This window comes from Oryx dammah, unplaced genomic scaffold, assembly GCF_014754425.2.
Source record: "Oryx dammah isolate SB20612 unplaced genomic scaffold, SCBI_Odam_1.1 HiC_scaffold_1, whole genome shotgun sequence".
NCBI lineage: Eukaryota > Metazoa > Chordata > Mammalia > Artiodactyla > Bovidae > Oryx > Oryx dammah.
Genome location: NW_024070185.1, coordinates 84,291,395 through 84,310,485, shown reverse-complemented (window position 1 = coordinate 84,310,485; position 19,091 = coordinate 84,291,395). Strand labels below are relative to the sequence as shown.

Here is a 19,091-nt window from a genome sequence, read left to right as displayed (position 1 = left end):
GCATGTGGAATCTTCCTTGACCAGGGATCGAACCCATGTGCCCTGTGTTGGCAGGCAGATTCTTAATTCATTGTGCCACCAAGGAATTCCTTGTCAGATGTCTGAAGCAGAGATTCAGCCATCATTTGAGGAGGTGTTTTACTTTCACTTTTCACTTTACTCCCCCAGGTCTCAGGCTGCTCCCTAAAGCTTCTGAGGATCCTGAGAAGTACCTCTCACTTCTTTTCAAGTTTTTTGTGGGTGGCTGAGGGAAGTATAGCAGACAGTTGAAGAAGAATGTTTTAATTTCTTGTCTAGCTTTTACCCATCTTTCCACCCTGCTCTCCTTTTCATTTTGTTAGGAAGTTTTACTTTACCTTTTTCCTAGTGCTCTGGCACTGCGTGGTACTCATTTAGTTCTAGAATCACCCTGCAAGGTAGGCAGAACTTGTAAGACTGTGGCCATACTACTGATGAGAAAGCCAAGCTATTTGCTCAGGGTTGTACGTGGCTATGACTTTCCAAGTGATGCTAGCGGTAAAGAACCTGCCTGCCAATGCAAGAGACATAAGATACTCAGGTTCTGTCCCTGGATTGGCAGGGTCCCCTGGAGGAGGGCATGGCAATCCACTTCAGTATTCTTGCCTGGAGAATCCCATGGGCAGAGGAGCCTGGTGGGCTATGGTCTATAGGGTCACAGAGCCGGACACAACTGAAGCAACTTAGCATGCATGTAGATACGTGCCTGTGAGAAAGAGCCAATACCATGAGTCTATACCAAGAGCTTACTGCTCTTGTCCTAGAATGTATTCACTCAACGTTTATTGTGTCAATGAGAGTCTGGTTGCACTGATGCAGGGGGCAGGGGGGACAAAGATGAGTAAATATAGTTTTTTCTTGCAGACCTTCTAACCTAGCATGTTCAGAAGAGGTTTCCATTAACATAGCTGCATGGAGCATTTGATGTCACCAGGCAGTTTGTACCCCAGACAATAAAGATCTCTATCAACATGTTTGAAGGCAGTATGATGCAGACACAACCACTCTGATTTTAAAATATGGTAACCTGAATCTTACAGTCTTCTGCAAGAGAAAAAGTGCAAGAATGTCAAAGCATATTTTGAACTAGAGAAAGATAGGAGACTTGCTCTACCAGACAGGGAACACATATCAGAAATCAACAAGAGTTGCAGTGTTCTGATGTTGGCCAAGATAAGACAAAACAAGCTCACAAAGTAGCTACGGATCCAAAGGAAGAAGTATTTGAAGGAGAAAGGACAACTTTCTTGTAATTCTGGAATGTGGACACCTCTTTTTAGCAAGCCAAAATTTCTAGGCCATATGAAAGAGGCAAATTTGATAGCATAAAAATTTGAAACAGCTGTAAAGAGAAAAATAACACAAGAACAGCAAGAAAAAAGAAAACTTGTTATATAGATACCTGACAAAACTATTTGCTGGTATTTATACAAAGAAATATTTTGCAAACTCCTGGGCTCAAGATTCCAGTTCTAGAAGTCCACATCATGGAAATTCTACAGAAGCACATTGTTACATGTCTGAGGATGTTCATTTAAACGTTGTTTGCCATAGGAAAAAAATAAGAAATTTAAATATCTACAAAAAGAAAAATGTCAAATAAATTGTGACACATCCAAACTACAGAATACTCTGCCCAAAGTAAATGGAATGAGGCGCTGTTAGAGAAAAATTCCTACTGTAAGTCAGAACAAGAACTATGCAGTCATTCTGTGCTTGTAAAAATTCACTTGACTCTTTTGCTGTCTGGCATACAGGGTTATCATTACCATCTTTCTAAATTCCATATATATATGAGTTAGTATACTATATTGGTGTTTTTCTTTCTGGCTTACTTCACTCTGCATAATAGGCTCCAGTTCCATCCACCTCATTAGAACTGATTCAAATGTATTCTTTTTAATGGCTGAGTAATACTCCATTGTGTATATGTACCACAGCTTTCTTATCCATTCGTCTGCTGATAGACATCTAGGTTGTTTCCATGTCCTGGCTATTATAAACAGTACTGCGATGAACATTGGGGTACATGTGTCTCTTTCAATTCTGGTTTCCTTGGTGTGTATGCCCAGCAGTGGGATTGCTGAGTCGTATGGCAGTTCTATTTCCAGTTTTTTAAGGAATCTCCACACTGTTCTCCATAGTGGCTGTACTAGTTTGCATTCTCACCAACAGCGTAAGAGGGTTCCCTTTTCTCCAACACCCTCTCCAGCATTTATCACTTGTAGACTTTTGGATAGCAGCCATTCTGACTGGCGTGAAACAATAACCCTGTATGTGAGACAGCAAAAGAGACACAGATGTATAGAACAGTCTTTTGGACTCTGTGGGAGTGGGTGGGATGATTTGGGAGAATGGCATTGAAATATGTATAATATCATATATGAAACGAATCACCAGTCCAGGTTAGATGCATGATACAGGATGCTTGGGGCTGGTGCACTGGGATGACCCAGAGGGATGGTATGGGGAGGGAAGTGGGAGGGGGGTTCAGGATGGGGAACACGTGTACACTTGTGGTGGATTCATGTTGATATATGGCAAAATGAGTACAAAATTGTAAAGTAATTAGCCTCCAATGAAAATAAATAAATTTATGTTAATAAATAAAAATCCACTTGAATATAGGTATACATGCAAATAGAAATTGTTTCTGGAGGATCTCCAACAAACTTTGAATAAGAGTTACCCCTGGGGAGTGGAATTGGATGGAAGTAGGATTTTCAAGTTTTATTCATCATGCCTCCTTATTTTTTGGATGTTTAATTTGAATATATAATCACTTGTGTAATTTAAAAAATGTAAACAACAAGAAAGAAAGGTTCCTCATCCCCAGGGATGAAGAATAAGGACATTGCATATCCATTTAAGCTGGGGAGTCAGACGAGTCAGGAGGCCAGCCAGATGCTAAGGGACAGGAAACAGATGTGGAAGAACAGGGGCCCATGAGCACTCACAAATCCCCTTATTGCTCAGCTCTAAGCAGAGACTGTGTGTCGACTGCACAGGGTGAATGAGGGTTTCCTCTTCACCTGAATGAAAGAAATTAAGAATATGGAAGAGGCAGATGGGACAGCCATATAGAATGATGTATCACCTGCAGGTCTGAGGCCCTGGAGCTGTCCTAACACAGCTCAGCTCAGCAGCAGCAGCGTCAGGATACTCAGACAGAGACATCTCTGATCATCCCGGCAGAGGACTCAGGCCTGCCTGCATGAGACAGTCTACTGGGAGGCCTGGCCTCCAGATCTCACTAGTTCTGGGCTTGTGAGCTGAGGAAGGGCTGAGCTGCAAATACAGGTCTTTCTTATCTGGAAGGAGCTGGGAAACCAAACAACATACCATACTTTGTCTGCCTCTCACTTTCAGTGCCATCAATGACTGAAGAGACACACTGGGAATGTGAACAGAGGGTCCCTCTCTCCAGCTCTAGTCGCCAGGATGGGTGGGGCCCTCAGTTTCTCAGGCTTCTATCAGTCTCTGTGCGGGAAATGAGAGGTGGGCCTGGAACTGACTGCCAGACCCGGATTCTCAACAGAACGTGTAGGAAGCTGGTTCGAAGCCATGCATGTGAATTAAGGCGGCAGAAATACTTTTCCTGGAAATCTTCAATATTTGGAGTGGCTTCTGTAAACCAGTTGCAGGGAAAAAAATCACAGACCTGGATGTTATGTGAGTCCCAAGTCCTTCTGGAATGACTTCCTACTGGAACACGTAAGCGGGAAGATAGGCAAACTTCTTGCCAACTTCTCTCCATTATTATCATTAATAACAACATATATTTTGTACTCAGTACACATCAAGTGCAATTTAAAGTATTTGCATGTATCGTCGTACCCAGTTCTCACAATGGCTCTATTGGCTACAGCCCAGTTGCTCTCATTTTACAGATGGAGAAACGAGGCACAGTCAGTTTAAGTCACTGTCCGGGTTCACACGGGTGTGGTGATGTTGGTCCTTCTAGGTGTCCAGACTCTGGGGCATCGTCTGCACTGTGCATGGAACCCTTGGCGGCCTCCTCAGATGTTGCAGTCTGTGGAATAAATGTGAGAGGAAAATGGGGCCTGAGGTGACGCACAGCATGGGGAGTGCCTCCAGGGAACTTCTTGCATGCCGTTAAGCAGGGGAGAGACGGCTTGGGGTTTGGGGGGACAGAATCACTCGGAAGGTAAATAGCAACAATCAGGGGAATGGAACCGAATCTGAAGTTTTCTGGCTTGTGTGTTTTCATCAAAATAGGATACTGATTGGTGTGAGTCACATTCCCTGTGGGAAAAGTGTGCACAGGTAGTTCTTTCTCAGTAACAGAGGTCTCTCTGGAGCCAAAGAGAATTTCCCAGCTTGGCTTGGGAAACACTGTGACAGCAGGAGGATTTAAGATAATTCAAATGTAGTCCGTCCGCCCAACTCTATTTCATAAAGAACTTGTTCAGTGAGAAGGAGGGTCCTGTCCAAGGACTCATAGCTACTGAGCAGATAACCTAGGACCAGACCCTGTTCTGCTTTCAAATTAGCCTTGAGCTGCCTCCTGTTCTATTTTGGCATACTGTCCTCTGGTGCTGAGACTTGCCACCCCAACCATGTCGTGGACTTCCAGATGTCCATCAGGGACAACACATTTGCTGAAATGACTGGAAGAGTCAATTGATTAGCAATTATGTTCATTATCACCGATTTGTACTTGATTCAGTACTGCTGTAGTTCAGTCGCTAGGTTGTGTCCGACTCTTTGTGACCCCATGGACTGCAGAATGCCAGGCTTCTCTGTCCTTCACTAACTCCTGGAGTTTGCTCAAACTCATGTCCCTTCAATCAGTGATGCGATCCAACCATCTCATTCTCTGTCGCCCTCTTCTCCTGCCCTCAACCTTTCCCAGCATCAGGGTGTTTTCCAATGAGTTGGCTTCGCATCAGGTGGCCAAAGTCTTGGAGCTTCAGCAAGTCCTTCCTATGAATATTCAGGGTTGATTTACTTTAGGATTGACTGGTTTGATCTCAATTCAATGGGTTCTAGTATATTCAGAGTTGTGCATCCATCACCACAACCCTATTTTAGAACATCTCCTGCAAAGGTCCCCTGTGCTGATTAAGTCTTCATCAGTCAATCTCAACCTCACCCCCAGTTGCAGACAATCACTTTTTATATCAGCTTTCTCTGAACATTGAATATGAATAGAATTACATAATTTCATGGTCGTTTTCATCTGTTTTACTTAGCAAAAAAACTTTTTGAGACTTTTTATTGCTAACTTGTATTCCATTTTATGAATATACCACTTTCTGTTTATTCATTCAATCATCAGCTGGCAGACATTTGGACTGATTTATGGCCGTGAACTCCGGGAGTTGGTGATGGACAGAAAGGCCTGGCGTGCTGTGATTCATGGGGTTGCAAAGAGTCGGAAACGACTGAGTGACTGAACTGAACTGATGGCCATTATGAATAGCGCTTCCCAGGTGGTGCCAGTGGCAAAAAAATACCTGCCTGCCAATGCAAAAGATGTAAGAGATGCAGGTTTGATCCCTGGGTTGGGAAGATTCCCTGGAGCAGGGAACGGCTACCCGTCCAGTATTATTGCCTGGAGAATGAATGAACAGAGGAACCTGGTAGGCTACAGTTCATAGGGTCAGAAAGAGTTGGACATGACCGAAGCGACTGAGCATGCACACACACACGGCAAGTTTATGTTAAATTGAAGAAGCCGCCAAACTGTTTTCCAAAATAGTTGTATCATTTTACTTTTCCACCAGCTATGCATGGGGTTTCCAATTTTTCCATATCTTGATGACATTTGGTATTATCTATCTTTTTGATTATAGTCATTCTAGTGAGCATGTAATGGTATCTTGTTGTAATTGTAATTTGCATTCCTCTGATGACGAATCAGATCAAATATGTTTTCATGAGTTTAGATATTTGAATGTCTCTCTTGGTGAAATGTCTAGTCTTTTACTATTCTAAAATTATACTTTTTCAATTCTTATTTTGGAGTTGTGCTCTTCTTTATGGATACATATCTCTTATATATGACTAGCAAATATTTTCTCACAATCTGTGGCTTATGTCTTTCAAGCTGTCTTCTGAAGAGCAATTAAACAAAAAAAATTAATGAAGCTTAATTTACCTATTTTTTTCTTTTACGGCTTATACTTTTGGTATTGTATCTATGTTTGCCTAACCAAAGATTTGAAATATTTCCTTCTGTGCTTTCTCTTAGAACTTTTGTAGTTTTATCTTTATATTTAGGCCTATGGTTCATTTTTCCTAACCTGACGAAAAGTCCCACTTTTCCTGAGCTGGAGTCTCCTACAGACAACAAAAAGGGAGCAGTCGTGTGTGGCTTCTTCCTCCCCTGGGGGCAACCGCTGAGTAGGAATCTGCTCCGAAAGCTTTCCATGCTGCTCACCTAGTCCCTGCCTTTCTAAACAGAGGACAGAGCACAGAGCACTTCAGAACCCTCTCTGTCTCTAAAACAGCAATTTGCATCCTGCTTTAGATTTGAGATATTGTCTCTCAACGTTTCACTTGTTTTATACAATTTTTTGTTTCTAATAGGTTTTTCTGTGGTGTGTATTACTGGATTGTGGTCGCTCTACGGCTTTAATTTAGGCTTTGTTTTTGGTTCATGTTGATGTGTTTCAAGGATTGAAGTTAAATAATATGTGCTGCTCCATCATTTTTTTCCAGGAACTTCCAATCATTTTTTAAAAGTAGCAATAAAAATCTAGATATTGCAATTTCGACTTTGAAAGGTTACAATCTTAATCTGCTTATAAAAAGAACAGGCCTGGCATTTTTGTAGTCATACAGGGCCAAGGCTTAAATCAGTATGAACCAATGAAATTTCTGATACTATATATTGAAGAAAGGCATTAAGGAATTAAACACCCCCATAACATACATACACACTCACACACACGGACTACCACCCTAGGTCTGCAGAATTTAAAATTAAGAGACCATTCTCTTGAATATATTACATATGCAAACAGACTGATTATCAGGAATGTAGGTTTATTTAATTAAAAAACAAAACAGAACAGATTCATCCCCCAGAGTACTGTATCTTTTAAAGCAGCAGCAATCACAAGGCACATATGTACAAAATACCTCAAGCAAAATAGAAACTAAACATTAAAAAATATATGTTATCTAAAAAGATGTTGAGGACCATTTGTTAATACGAACATATACTATAAAAATGATATTTTCAATATAATTTTATTCCTTTCCCTTTAACAAGAGATGGAATAATAATGTAATATCTATGCACTATCCTGTGTCACATATCACAAACATTTATATCACCCAACTTGGTCTGCTAAAGAAAAAAACAGATAGCTAAAGCACAGACTAAAAATTTTATTTTCAGTGCTTTCATATCTTTTTCAGATATCTGGAATTCATTAAGCTGAAAAGAAATAAAGGTCTCATTTTCTTTAGCTTAGAAAAAGCCCATGGTTATATGTCCCTAGGCAAACCCATGATACAAAAAAGAATACATTCAGGATATTCTAAAATATCAAGGACATGATTTCTATTTTGGATGATCACAGTAACCCTCTTCAGAAAACAGATTAGAAATCAACAAAGAATAAATGTAAAGGTCAATTATACTAAAATAAAATAGTATTTGATGTAAATTATTGCTCACTTAGAAAATATAATGACTGTTCTCTGGTTAGGGATGCTAAGATTCAATGTTAGAAATGGTGCAACATCAGTATTTAGTGTATATAAAAATTCTAGGATTCTAATATATTATAGTGAAAAGTTTATAATAATTACACAAAACTCTTCCTTTATATATTAGCCACCACTGAGCTTCACATGACAAAGACTGAAAAAGATGTGGCTGGATTAGAACTTCAGTACATTTTGTATTATATATGCTGAAGTGCCTCTAAGCTTTACTGGTGTAGACAATTTTGTCTATTTAGACAAATAGTACTAAATAGCACAATTTAAGTATCAGTTAGATGCTGTCATTAGTTTTTCCTTTCAAAAAAAAAAAATTAGATTTTGGGTTTTCGGATGTTTTCCTTTAAAAAGTCACCAGCATCCATCTCATGGTCACACAACACGTTGACACCCACACCGTCTAGAGACACCTTATCGGGTAACTGCAAGGCATCCTCTACTCGCTTGGCCATGATTCTGAGGCCTGAGTGTGGTGTGTGGAGTGGCCACCAGGCCCCAGACTAAAGCAGCACGGTCTGGGCCACCTCGCTGATCGTGGACGCAGCTTTCTCCAGGTCCTCTTCTGTTTGTTCCACTGTGACCACAACCCTAATGCTGAGAAACCATAAGGGACACAAAAGACAGTCAAATGAGAGTCTACACAAAGGGTCAGCGGCCATCTATTTTTGTGCATAAAGCTCTTCTACTGGAACATGGCCTACTTTCCACAGCCACTTTCTCACTGCCCCGGCAGGGCTGAGCAGCTGTGGCAGGGACCTTGTGTCCTGCGAACAGCAAGTACTGACTGCCACTTACAGGAGTGACTGTTCCTCCCTGGACTACTAGTGATCTGGTCAAGGTAACCTTGCAGTGGGGCTCTGCCAGGGCCGACAGGAAACTCTATGCTTTAAATCGACCACTGCAAGCAGTACCAGGTTCAAAGCAGGAAGTCAACATTTCTCAAATTAATGAGTCTGTGGTTGTTCACAATTTTAATTCAGTAAGTCATACAGAGTTCTACGATATTTTGATGCAAGGCAAAGGTTTTCAAGTTTTCAAGAAGCATCAGCTTGACAGCTCAATGCTACTCCTGTGCCTCTTACTCTGCTCTGCAAATATCTGCATCAGCCACTGGACACATATGTGCTGAGGTCGGCTGGGCTTGGAGTCCTGAGGGCACAAAATTAGGGTGGCCCCTGTCCTCATGAAACACAGGCTCACAACTCAGGATGGTGTGATTAGAGGAGAGAGAGCAGGATCTTCAGGGTGCGTTCCAGCTGCTGCCAGAACAGTCTTCCAGAACCCAGCCTGGTGCTCCACGTCTGCACGGTGCTCTGACTCCATGTGCTCTTCTGTGGGTCTTTCCCAGGCTCCCTCTCGATGGTTCCTCTCAAACCTGTGCTCTGGGCTCCCCTGATGCACCCGTAGATCTCCATAACCCTGCATTCCCTGTTGGAAGGCCTCATGCCCACCCCAGCTTGTCTGATACACTCAATTTTGACTTATGCATCACCTGCTCTCGGAAGCCTTGAGTCCCTCTCACGCTAGAATTAACCATATCCTCCTCCTCCTCTGTGACCTCTGTCATGACCTTGAACACTCAATGTTCTGGGTATCTACCTCCTTGGACTACACTGTAAAGACTTAAGGGCAGAATAAGGATGTTTTGTTCAATGATCACTGATTTTACTTATTTTTTAAAATTAATTTATTTTAACTGGAGGCTAATTACTTCACAGTATTGTAGTGGTTTTGCCATACATTGACATGAATCAGCCATGGGTGTCCATGGGTATCCATGTGTTCCCCATCCTGAACCCCTTTCCCACCTTCCTCCCCATTCGAACACTTATTTTAAATCATGAGTCAAGGTACTTTCCCTGGAGAGCTGCTCAAACCTCTCTCGATTTTCCCCACTGATGCTTTGTTTTTCCTTGGGGGTTTAATAAATGTTTGTCAGATTAAGTATCACACAGTGCTTGGGCCAGAGGTGAGATTAAACCACCCACCAGACTGTGCCCTTCCCTGCAGGACTGTCCTCATCCTGCATGGCTGCCACAGTGGCAGGTTGTCGCCGATGGGAACCTGGGCTGTCCCAGTTTAGTCTTGGGATCACAGATGTTTCATTTACTAGAGTCCTGAGGGATTTGCAGTTAAAAATGGAAAAACATCTCGTTTAAGAACAACTGGTGATATACTATTTTTTAATGATACATATTCTTCCTTATCCTGTGATGATCTTTCAAAAAATTTCAAAACATAATGTATTTCAAAAGAGCTTAAAGTATTAAGCAAAATGATGCCTCAGGTCATATTTTAAAGTCTACTAACCTCGGAGGGGGGAGGTACTTTTCTTCTTTCTCCAAGTAGCGTGCCTGAGTTAATGCGATGCCTCTGTCCATGCACTGTATAAAAAAGGAATATACCTGTGACTTGAACTGCAGATGTATGTGGGTGCTAAGTTGCTTTAGTCATGTCTTACTCTGTGCAACCCTACAGACTGTAGCCCGCCAGGCTCCTCTGTCCATGGGATTCTCCAGGCAAGAATCCTGAAGTAGGTTGCTGTGCCCTCCTCCAGGGGATCTTCTCTACCTAGGGATCCAAAACACATCTCTTGCCTCCTGCAGTGGCAAGTGGGTTCTTTACCACTAACACCATCTGGAAAGCCCAGACTGCAGACCCTGGTCATTAAAATAGGAAGGTACACTGAAATGCCTCCCTCAATAGAAGTTTTAATCCATTTTTCCAATTATAACTACCGGAAGACAAAATAACTACAAAATCATTCTGAGCACACTGTTCTACAGAGCTTCCTGCAATGAGGGAGGTGTTTACTCCGCACCTTTCATGGGCAGTCAGGGACCCATGTGGCTTTCAGTCACTATGAGACATGGCTAGTGCAACTGTGACACTGAGCTCTGAGTCTGACTTAGTTCAAATGGGCATAGGTAACTAGGGATTACCGTTTTAGGGAAAGCAGAGTTAGGACAAGGGGAAACAGGACCAGCAAAGCCCTACAGTCTTACCAAGAGCTGGATTTAATAATGCCAGCAGAAGCACTTCAGAAAGAAATTGCTCACAGGGAAATGGCAACCCACTGCAGTATTTTTGCCTGAGAATACCATGGACAAAGAGCCTGGCAGGCCACAGTCCATGAGGTCGCAAAGAGTCGGACACACCTGAGCAACTAACACTTTCAAATGCTAGCAACACCTCTGATTCCCAAGCACTACACTTGGGCACGGGGCTACCAGGCACAGAAAAGTCTAATATCACACATTTTTTGAACAGTTTTCCCATACATTAGCCATCTGTCAATAATTTTAAAAAATTAACTAATGCTATCAAAATAAAGAAAGCATAAAGTCAGACAAGGGTAATGATTTATAACAGTTTTTCTTTGGGGTGATGAAATGTTTTGGAATCAGATACTGATACCTGCACAACCCTGAGAGGATACTAAAAACCACTCAATGGGATACTTTAAAGGGTGAATTTTACAGGTGAATTGTATTTAAACAACAACAAACCCAATCAGAGCAAGAGGTGCTATAAATGAGAGAACAATCACAGCCAGCCTGTGGCAGCTATCAGCCTGAAGAGAAGACACTGTAAGCTGTGAAGGCAGGTTTTCCTCTGCTAGGAAAAGATGGAAAACAACAGCAGGCAGTGACGTTTGCTAATTCTACATTCTGCAAGTGTACTTGGAAAAGTTAACTCCTTCTGCAAACATCTGGACTGGCTCTGCTTCCTGGCTAGTTAAGAAACATTATAAACCATAGCTCAGTTTGTAAAAACAGTTGTTTTGTCAAGCAACTCAACAAAAACTTGGCAGAACCTCCTCTCAGTTCTACAAAGCTTAAAAAAGGGCTACAGTGTCAAAATTCTCTTTTCTCTTTCAAATACAGAAAAGGCAAAGAGGAACAAAGGCTTTTAAGATGGAAGCTGTGATGATGCAAAAACACTGTAAGAATTGCCTCTTCCTTCTTACAAATGCAGCTTTCACAGAGTATTCTGTTCCCTCCTCCAGAGCCTGTTCTCTCCTCATTCGACTCTCAAGATGATTTCCCAGAGACAGCCAGTATCGATCGGGCCCACAGATACTACTTGGGATCTGTGAACTGTCCACAGACTCACTTTTTCTTTTTGTTATGAGGATAAGCTATGTTAAGTACAGTATGGAGTCAACTGATTCACATGCACTCTTCTGAGTCTCCCTCTGGAACAAAGTAGCAATAAGACTAGCTGTTGCCACGAATGAGAAGAGGACAGAAGTGAGTCTGATCAGAACAGACACTCTGGCACCTAGACAAGGCCCACGTCCCATGACACAAAGTATGTGTGGAGAAACATTACTATTACCCTGACGCCTGGCAGCACAGATTCAGGGCAGGAGGCTCAGGAAGGAACTGTCAGGACAAGCAGGACAAGGAAGCAGAGTGAGTCTGTTTTCATTTGCAAATATGTATGTATTCACCTAATAACTGGATACTCACTTGAGTTACTATTTCCTGAAGCAGTTTAACATCTCTCTCTCGACACCCAGTGGTCTCTTCCAGTTGGAGGTGTAATGCTGGAGAAATAGACTCCCCCACTACTTTTAGTCCAGGAATGCTGAAAGGGAAACACATACAGAAGCATAAATCCCCTTCCAAGCTCAGGTTGTGCTTGTGCTTAGTTGCTCAGTCAAGTTCAACTCTTTGTGTCCTCATGAACTGTGGCCCGCCAGGCTTCTCTGTCCATGGGGATTCTCCAGGCAAGAATACTGGAGCGGGTTGCCATGTCCTCCTCAAGCTCAGGTTCCGCACGTTATCAATAATCTTATGAAGTCTGCATTAATGAATGTGACAGAAACTTGGAACTTTCATGGGAAACATGTGATGGGATTCTAGATCTGACAAACCAAGGTAAAAACGCATGCTCTGCGTAGTGCTTCCCAGGCTAGGACACCCTGCAGCACGGCTGGGAAGATGGTTCCCTGTCTGGAGGGTCCCCCTGGGCTCACATTTCACAGAGAACACGGAGATCGTCTCCAGCCTCCCCCCAGGTGGTCTGCATGCCTCACCCAGCTTGGCTGGGACCGCCCTGCCGCAGTGGGGCCCTCTCAGGTCCCACGCGGGTCGTGGGCCTCGGTCTTGCCGCTTCCTCTCCTCATCTATTCTCTCCCGTCCTCCTGCTGGTGCCAGACATGCCTGGTCCCGGCCCACTGTCACTCCCCCGAGGGCCTCCCTCATCACCCACGCTAGGAAAGCACCTTCATTTTCTATTATTTTCTTCATGGACAACTTATTAGAGTCAATAATGTTGCTTCCTTATTTTCTAAATCTTTAGTTTGTATCATGTTTTTCATAAATTACAGGAATGACTTCTGACACTGAAATTTTATATTTTGACCACCAGCAATGTTCAGCTTGTAAAGCTGCCTTCTTGTGTGCATGTTTTACTTGAATTACAATTCTTTTTTTCTTTCTTAGGATTAATAGCACAGAAACCTGCTCTTTCTCAAGGAGAAAAAGAGATTTCTCTAGGGGTGAAAGTCTGTATTTTCAAATGATTATTATAGATGTTATGAGAACCACAGGCCATAATACTTTGTCAGGAATGGTATGATTTTTGACCTATCTCGAGGGACAGAAACCATAATAGATGTCTATTTGAAACTGGGCTAAACATTTTAGATTGCTTTCATTTAGTGTGCTTTACTTGGAAAGATTTGCTTTTCCCTTAGACTAAAATGAATACAAAAAGCACTAGGTAGCATATTCAATTCCTCAAATATCTTTAGGACTCACCACGCTTTTCCTGAATGACTACTTGTGCCAAATAGCACGTGAGGTGGGGAGGCTAAGATCATCTGCCTTTCAAGCCACCCTTGAACACCATTAATTTACGTCTACTTTCTTCACATATAATACATCATGCTAGGATCTCTCAATAAACCAGGCTGCAGATTTGAATGGAACCTTAGATTCTAGACTTCTAGAATCCTGGGAAACCTTATAAGATCAGTTGTTTTACTAATGTAGAAACTAAGTAATATGCTTTCAAAACCCATTTCCTAGGTGAATTTTGAATGTGTTAAACTGTATACAAAGAAGTATCAATTATTTTAGGTCATATACTCTCAGAGAGAGAGCTGAAAATATTACTTTTCAAACAGCATTTCCTATGAATAAAATGGCCTGGATTTTCCCTGTTAACAAGGAGGCACCTAAAAGCCCAATTAAGCTTATTATTTGATCAAATGGGCTCATTTCACATGTTGGGTGGAGCAAGCTGGTGGGAGAGGAATGAAACAAAAATGCCTCTTTCTGGCTGCCTGGATACTGATGCATTAAAATTTAACTAAAACCAACGGACAGAGTTATAACTTGAGTTCAGAAACTTAGAAGCTGTGTTTCAGAACCTATTATACTTAAAAATTTTGGAGACCTTATTTCTTTACCAAATGGAAATCCTAAGCATTGATCTAAGTCCCAGGGACAGAACAATCAATAATTCAGACACAGGCTCTATTGTGCTTACTGTGGGGAGAGCACTGGGCATGAATAACTGTCAGAATTTAAGGACTTCAAGATTCCAGCAACGATTCAAACTAGCATAGGCCATTGACTTCCTCTCCCAAATGCAGCCTCAGAGATGACAGAAGCAAATCTCTGATTCAGTTCAGTTCAGTTGCCCAGTCATGTCCGACTCTTTGCGACCCCATGAATCGCAGCACCCCAGGCCTCCCTGTCCATCACCAACTCCCTGAGTTCACTCACACCCACGTCCATCGAGTCGGTGATGCCATCCAGCCATCTCATCCTCTGTTGTCCCCTTCTCCTCCTGCCCCCAATCCCTCCCAGCATCAGAGTCTTTTCCAATGAGTCAACTCTTCGCATGAGGTGGCCAAAGTACTGGAGTTTCAGCTTCAGCATCATTCCCTCCAAAGAAATCCCAGGGCTGATCTCCTTCAGAATGGACTGGTTAGATCTCCTTGCAGTCCAAAGGACTCTCAAGAGTCTTCTCCAACACCACAGTTTAAAAGCATCAATTCTTCGGCACTCAGCTTTCTTCACATTCCAACTGTCACATTCATACATGACTACTGGAAAAACCATAGCCTTGACTAGATGGACCTTTGTTGGCAAAGTAATGTCTCTGCTTTTCAACATGCTATCTAGGTTGGTCATAACTTTTCTTCCAAGGAGTAAGTGTCTTTTAATTTCATGGCTGCAGTCACCATCTGCAGTGATTTTGGAGCCCCCCAAAATAAAGTCTGACACTGTTTCCACATTTATTTCCCATGAAGTGATGGGACCAGATGCCATGATATTCGTTTTCTGAATGTTGAGCTTTAAGCCAACTTTTTCACTCTCCACTTTCACTTTCATCAAGAGGCTTTTTAGTTCCTCTTCACTTTCTGCCATAAGGGTGGTGTCATCTGCATATCTGAGGTGATTGATATTTCTCCCGGCAATCTTGATTCCAGCTTGTGCTTCTTCCAGCCCAGCGTTTCTCATGATGTACTCTGCATATAAGTTAAATAAGCAGGGTGACAATATACAGCCTTGACAGACTCCTTTTCCTATTTGGAACCAGTCTGTTGTTCCATGTCCAGTTCTAACTGTTGCTTCCTGACCTGCACATAGGTTTCTCAAGAGGCAGGTTAGGTGGTCTAGTATTCCCATCTCTTTCAGAATTTCCCACAATTTATTGTGATCCACACAGTCAAAGGCATAGTCAATAAAGCAGAAATAGATGTTTTTTCTGGAACTCTCTTGCTTTTTTGATGATCCAGTGGATGTTGGCAATTTGATCTCTGGTTCCTCTGCCTTTTCTAAAACCAGCTTGCACATCTGGAAGTTCACGGTTCACATATTGCTGAAGCCTGGCTTGGAGAATTGTGAGCATTACTTTACTAGCGTGTGAGATGAGTGCAATTGTGCGGTACTTTGAGCATTCTTTGGCATTTAGAAGAGATTAAAAAATTTCTTAGAACGGAATGTTGGAAATACTGTCTTTGAAAATGTTTATCTTTAAGATATTTCCTGGAAAATAATAAAAACCAATAAGCTAAATGTAAAAAGCTAAAAAAAAGAATAAAATAAAAATTCAATGAAACAAGGAAGGTAGAAAAATAAGGGGAAAAAAAGATCAATCAAAGAAAACAAAATCAAACTTAAAAAATGTGCTGGGCAAAAATCCTGGAGAAAGTATCATAAAAGGAAAATGACAGAAACAGAAAATAAAAATAGGAATTAATACATACACAGGAAAGATAATCATAGACTATATGCTCAAACCAAAGGCCCCAACTCCAGGGAGTCTGACAGAGGAGTCTTGCTCAACTCTGAAGAAATAAATCATCAAGGCTGGTCTTACACAGTAGCTCCATAATGCAAGACAGTGGAAAAACTATCAATCATTTGAAGCTACCACAACACTGATTCCTAGGTTATGTAAGGCTGTTGGAACCAAATATTGTAGGCCCATTTAAATCACAAGTGTGGATATAAAAATTCAAACTTTTAACAGTGCAGAAAAATATACTATAATCAAGTAGGGGTTTACTCAGGAATACAAGGATGTTTTAACATCAAAAAATACAGTCATCCCTGTTAGTGACAGGCACATGCTGGGTAAACTGCAGGAGTAGAGGTGGGTGTCAGTAGTTTCAAGTTTACATGAGAGGTGAGGATGTGGAGAAGGCTAAACAATGGGAAAAAAGACTACACAGAGAAGCAGAGCAATGAGCTAGTTGCTAGAAGAGTGTGTGGGGTCATGGGAAAGAAAAATTTAAGTCAAGACAGGGCTGCTGCTGCTGCTGCTGCTGCTAAGTCGCTTCAGTCGTGTCCGACTCTGTGCGACCTCATAGACGGCAGCCCACCAGGCTCCCCTGTCTCTGGGATTCTCCAGGCAAGAACACTGGAGTGCGTTGCCATTTCCTTCTCCAATGCATGAAAGCGAGAAGTGAAAGTGAAGTCGCTTAGTCCTGTCCGACTCTTCCCGACCCCATGGACTGCAGCCCACCAGGTTCCTCCATCCATAGGATTTTCCAGGCAAGAGTACTGGAGTGGGGTGCCATTGCCTTCTCAGGCAGAGAAAGGAGAGGAGACAATCAAAGGCACTCAGTTTTAAGACAGAAGAGCTATGATGGATGGAGGAACACTTCTCTGGCTGTAACACGAAGGAAGACTGGCTTGGATACCTGCAGGTGTACAAGTTTGTGAGGGAAAATGAAGGAGTTCCCAAGGGAACACATGAGCCAAGGCTGTCAGCTAAAAGTGGGTGGAGTGAGACAGAGGGCAAGGGATTTTAGAGAGGAGAAGTGTGAAAGAGCTGGGGAAAATGGAGGAATGGACTTAAACATACACTTCGAGACAGAAAAAAGGGCATCTGAGGCATGTGTTCATGAATTGACAGTGACTCCAAGGTGCTGGGCTGAGCAGGTTTATTAACATTTCATACACCAATGTAAGTGGAAACAATAACAATATCTCTCTACCATAAATCATGCAAGAACTTTTGCTATGATCATTAAGTCAGAACAGACTTTAATTATTTCTGCCCTTACATTATCTGGAACATCTGTGACCTGCTTATTTATCAACTGTCTTTTTCATTTAGAAAAGTTTCCAGATTCCATATCTGGGAACAGGGATAGGACTTCCATGACTGAGAAGGCAGGTTTCACCTTGGAAAGGCAAAAAGAAACACCACAGGAAAGGTGACATAATTTTCTATAAGAGCCTGATGATGTCACCAGCCTCAATTTTTTCCCCCTCAATTCTCAAGGCATTTTAAAGAACTACTCTTGTATAGTTAATATAAACAAAATAAACAGAATACACATAAGGTTCACTTCACTTTCACTAGTTTAAGTAATTTAAAATAAAACAGCAATTTTCTAAAAAGTAACATGGACAGTATGAACCCACCGTCATCTAATTACATCCTTCCATCCCTACGTCCAAGGAGTGATGGCTGCACAGGAGCAGGAGGGCCGAGAGGAGCTACTCCATGTTCAAAGTCAGGAGTGGCAGCTGTGAGGAGATACCCCTCGTTCATGGTTAAGGAGCAGCGGCTGTGCTTTGCTGGAGGAGCCGTGAAGAGATACCCCACGCCAAGGTTAAGAGAAACCCAAGTAAGATGGTAGGTTTTGCAAGAGGGCATCAGAGGGCAGACACACTGAAATCATAATCACAGAAAACTAGTCAATCTAATCACACTAGGACCACAGCCTTGTCTAACTCAATGAAACTAAGCCATGCCCTGTGGGGCCACCCAAGACGGGCGGGCCATGGTGCAAAGGTCTGACAGAATGTGGTCCACTGGAGAAGGGAATGGCAAGGGAATGGCAAACCACTTTAGTATTCCTGCCTTGAGAACCCCATGAACAGTATGAAAAGGCAAAATGATAGGATACCAAAAGAGGAGCTCCCCAGCTTGGTAGGTGTCCAATATGCTACTGGAGATCAGTGGAGAAATAACTCCAGAAAGAATGAAGGGATGGAGCCAAAGCAAAAACAATATCCAGCTATGGATGTGACTACAGAGAGAAGCAAGGTCCAATGCTATAAAGAGCAATATTGCATAGGAACCTGGAATGTTAGGTCCATGAATCAAGGCAAATTGAAAGTGGTCAGACAGGAGATGGCAAAAGTGAATGTCAACATTCTAGGAATCAGGGAACTAAAGTTGATTTCAGTGGGTGAATATAACTCACATGACCATTATATCTACTACTGCGGGCAGGAATCCCTCAGAAGAAATGGAGTAGCCATCATGGTCAACAAGAGTCTGAAATGCAATACTTGGATGCAATCTCAAAAACGACAGAATGATCTCTGTTCATTTCCAAGGCAAACCATTCAATATCACAGTAATCCAAGTCTATGCCCCAACCAGTAACACTGAAGAAGCTGAAGTTGAACGGTTCTATGAAGACCTACAAGACCTTTTAGAACTAACACCCAAAAAAGATGTCCTTTTCATTATAGGGGACTGGACTGCAGAAGTAGGAAGTCAAGAAACACCTGGAATAACAGGCAAATTTGGCCTTGGATTACAGAATGAAGCAGGGCAAAGCCTAATAGAGTTTTGCCAAGAGAACACACTGGTCATAGCAAACACCCTCTTCCAACAACACAAGAGAAGACTCTACTCATGGACATCACCAGATGGTCAACACCGAAATCAGACTGATTATATTCTTTGCAGCCAAAGATGGAGAAGCTCTTTACAGTCAGAAAAAACAAGACAAGAGCTGACTGTGGCTCAGATCATGAACTCCTTATTTCCAAATTCAGATAAATTGAAGAAAGTAGGGAAAACCGCTAGACCATTCAGGTATGACCTAAATCAAATCCCTTATGATTATACAGTGGAAGTGAGAAATCGATTTAAGG

The 19,091-nt window shown here is 42.1% G+C and overlaps 1 protein-coding gene across 1 annotated transcript in view; it reads right to left on the bottom strand.

Moving 5' to 3' along the window:
- Positions 1-7,012: 7,012 nt before the first annotated feature.
- Positions 7,013-19,091, bottom strand: part of SPTLC1 (serine palmitoyltransferase long chain base subunit 1) — a 66,598-nt gene continuing 54,519 nt past the window's right edge. Inside the window, exons 13-15 of the mRNA XM_040245951.1 lie at positions 12,195-12,312; positions 10,030-10,103; positions 7,013-8,313 (exon numbers count right to left, since the gene is read on the bottom strand). Coding sequence (XP_040101885.1) covers positions 8,220-8,313; positions 10,030-10,103; positions 12,195-12,312 — 286 coding nt within the window. The 3' untranslated portion in view covers positions 7,013-8,219. The remainder of the gene's footprint in view (positions 8,314-10,029; positions 10,104-12,194; positions 12,313-19,091) is intronic.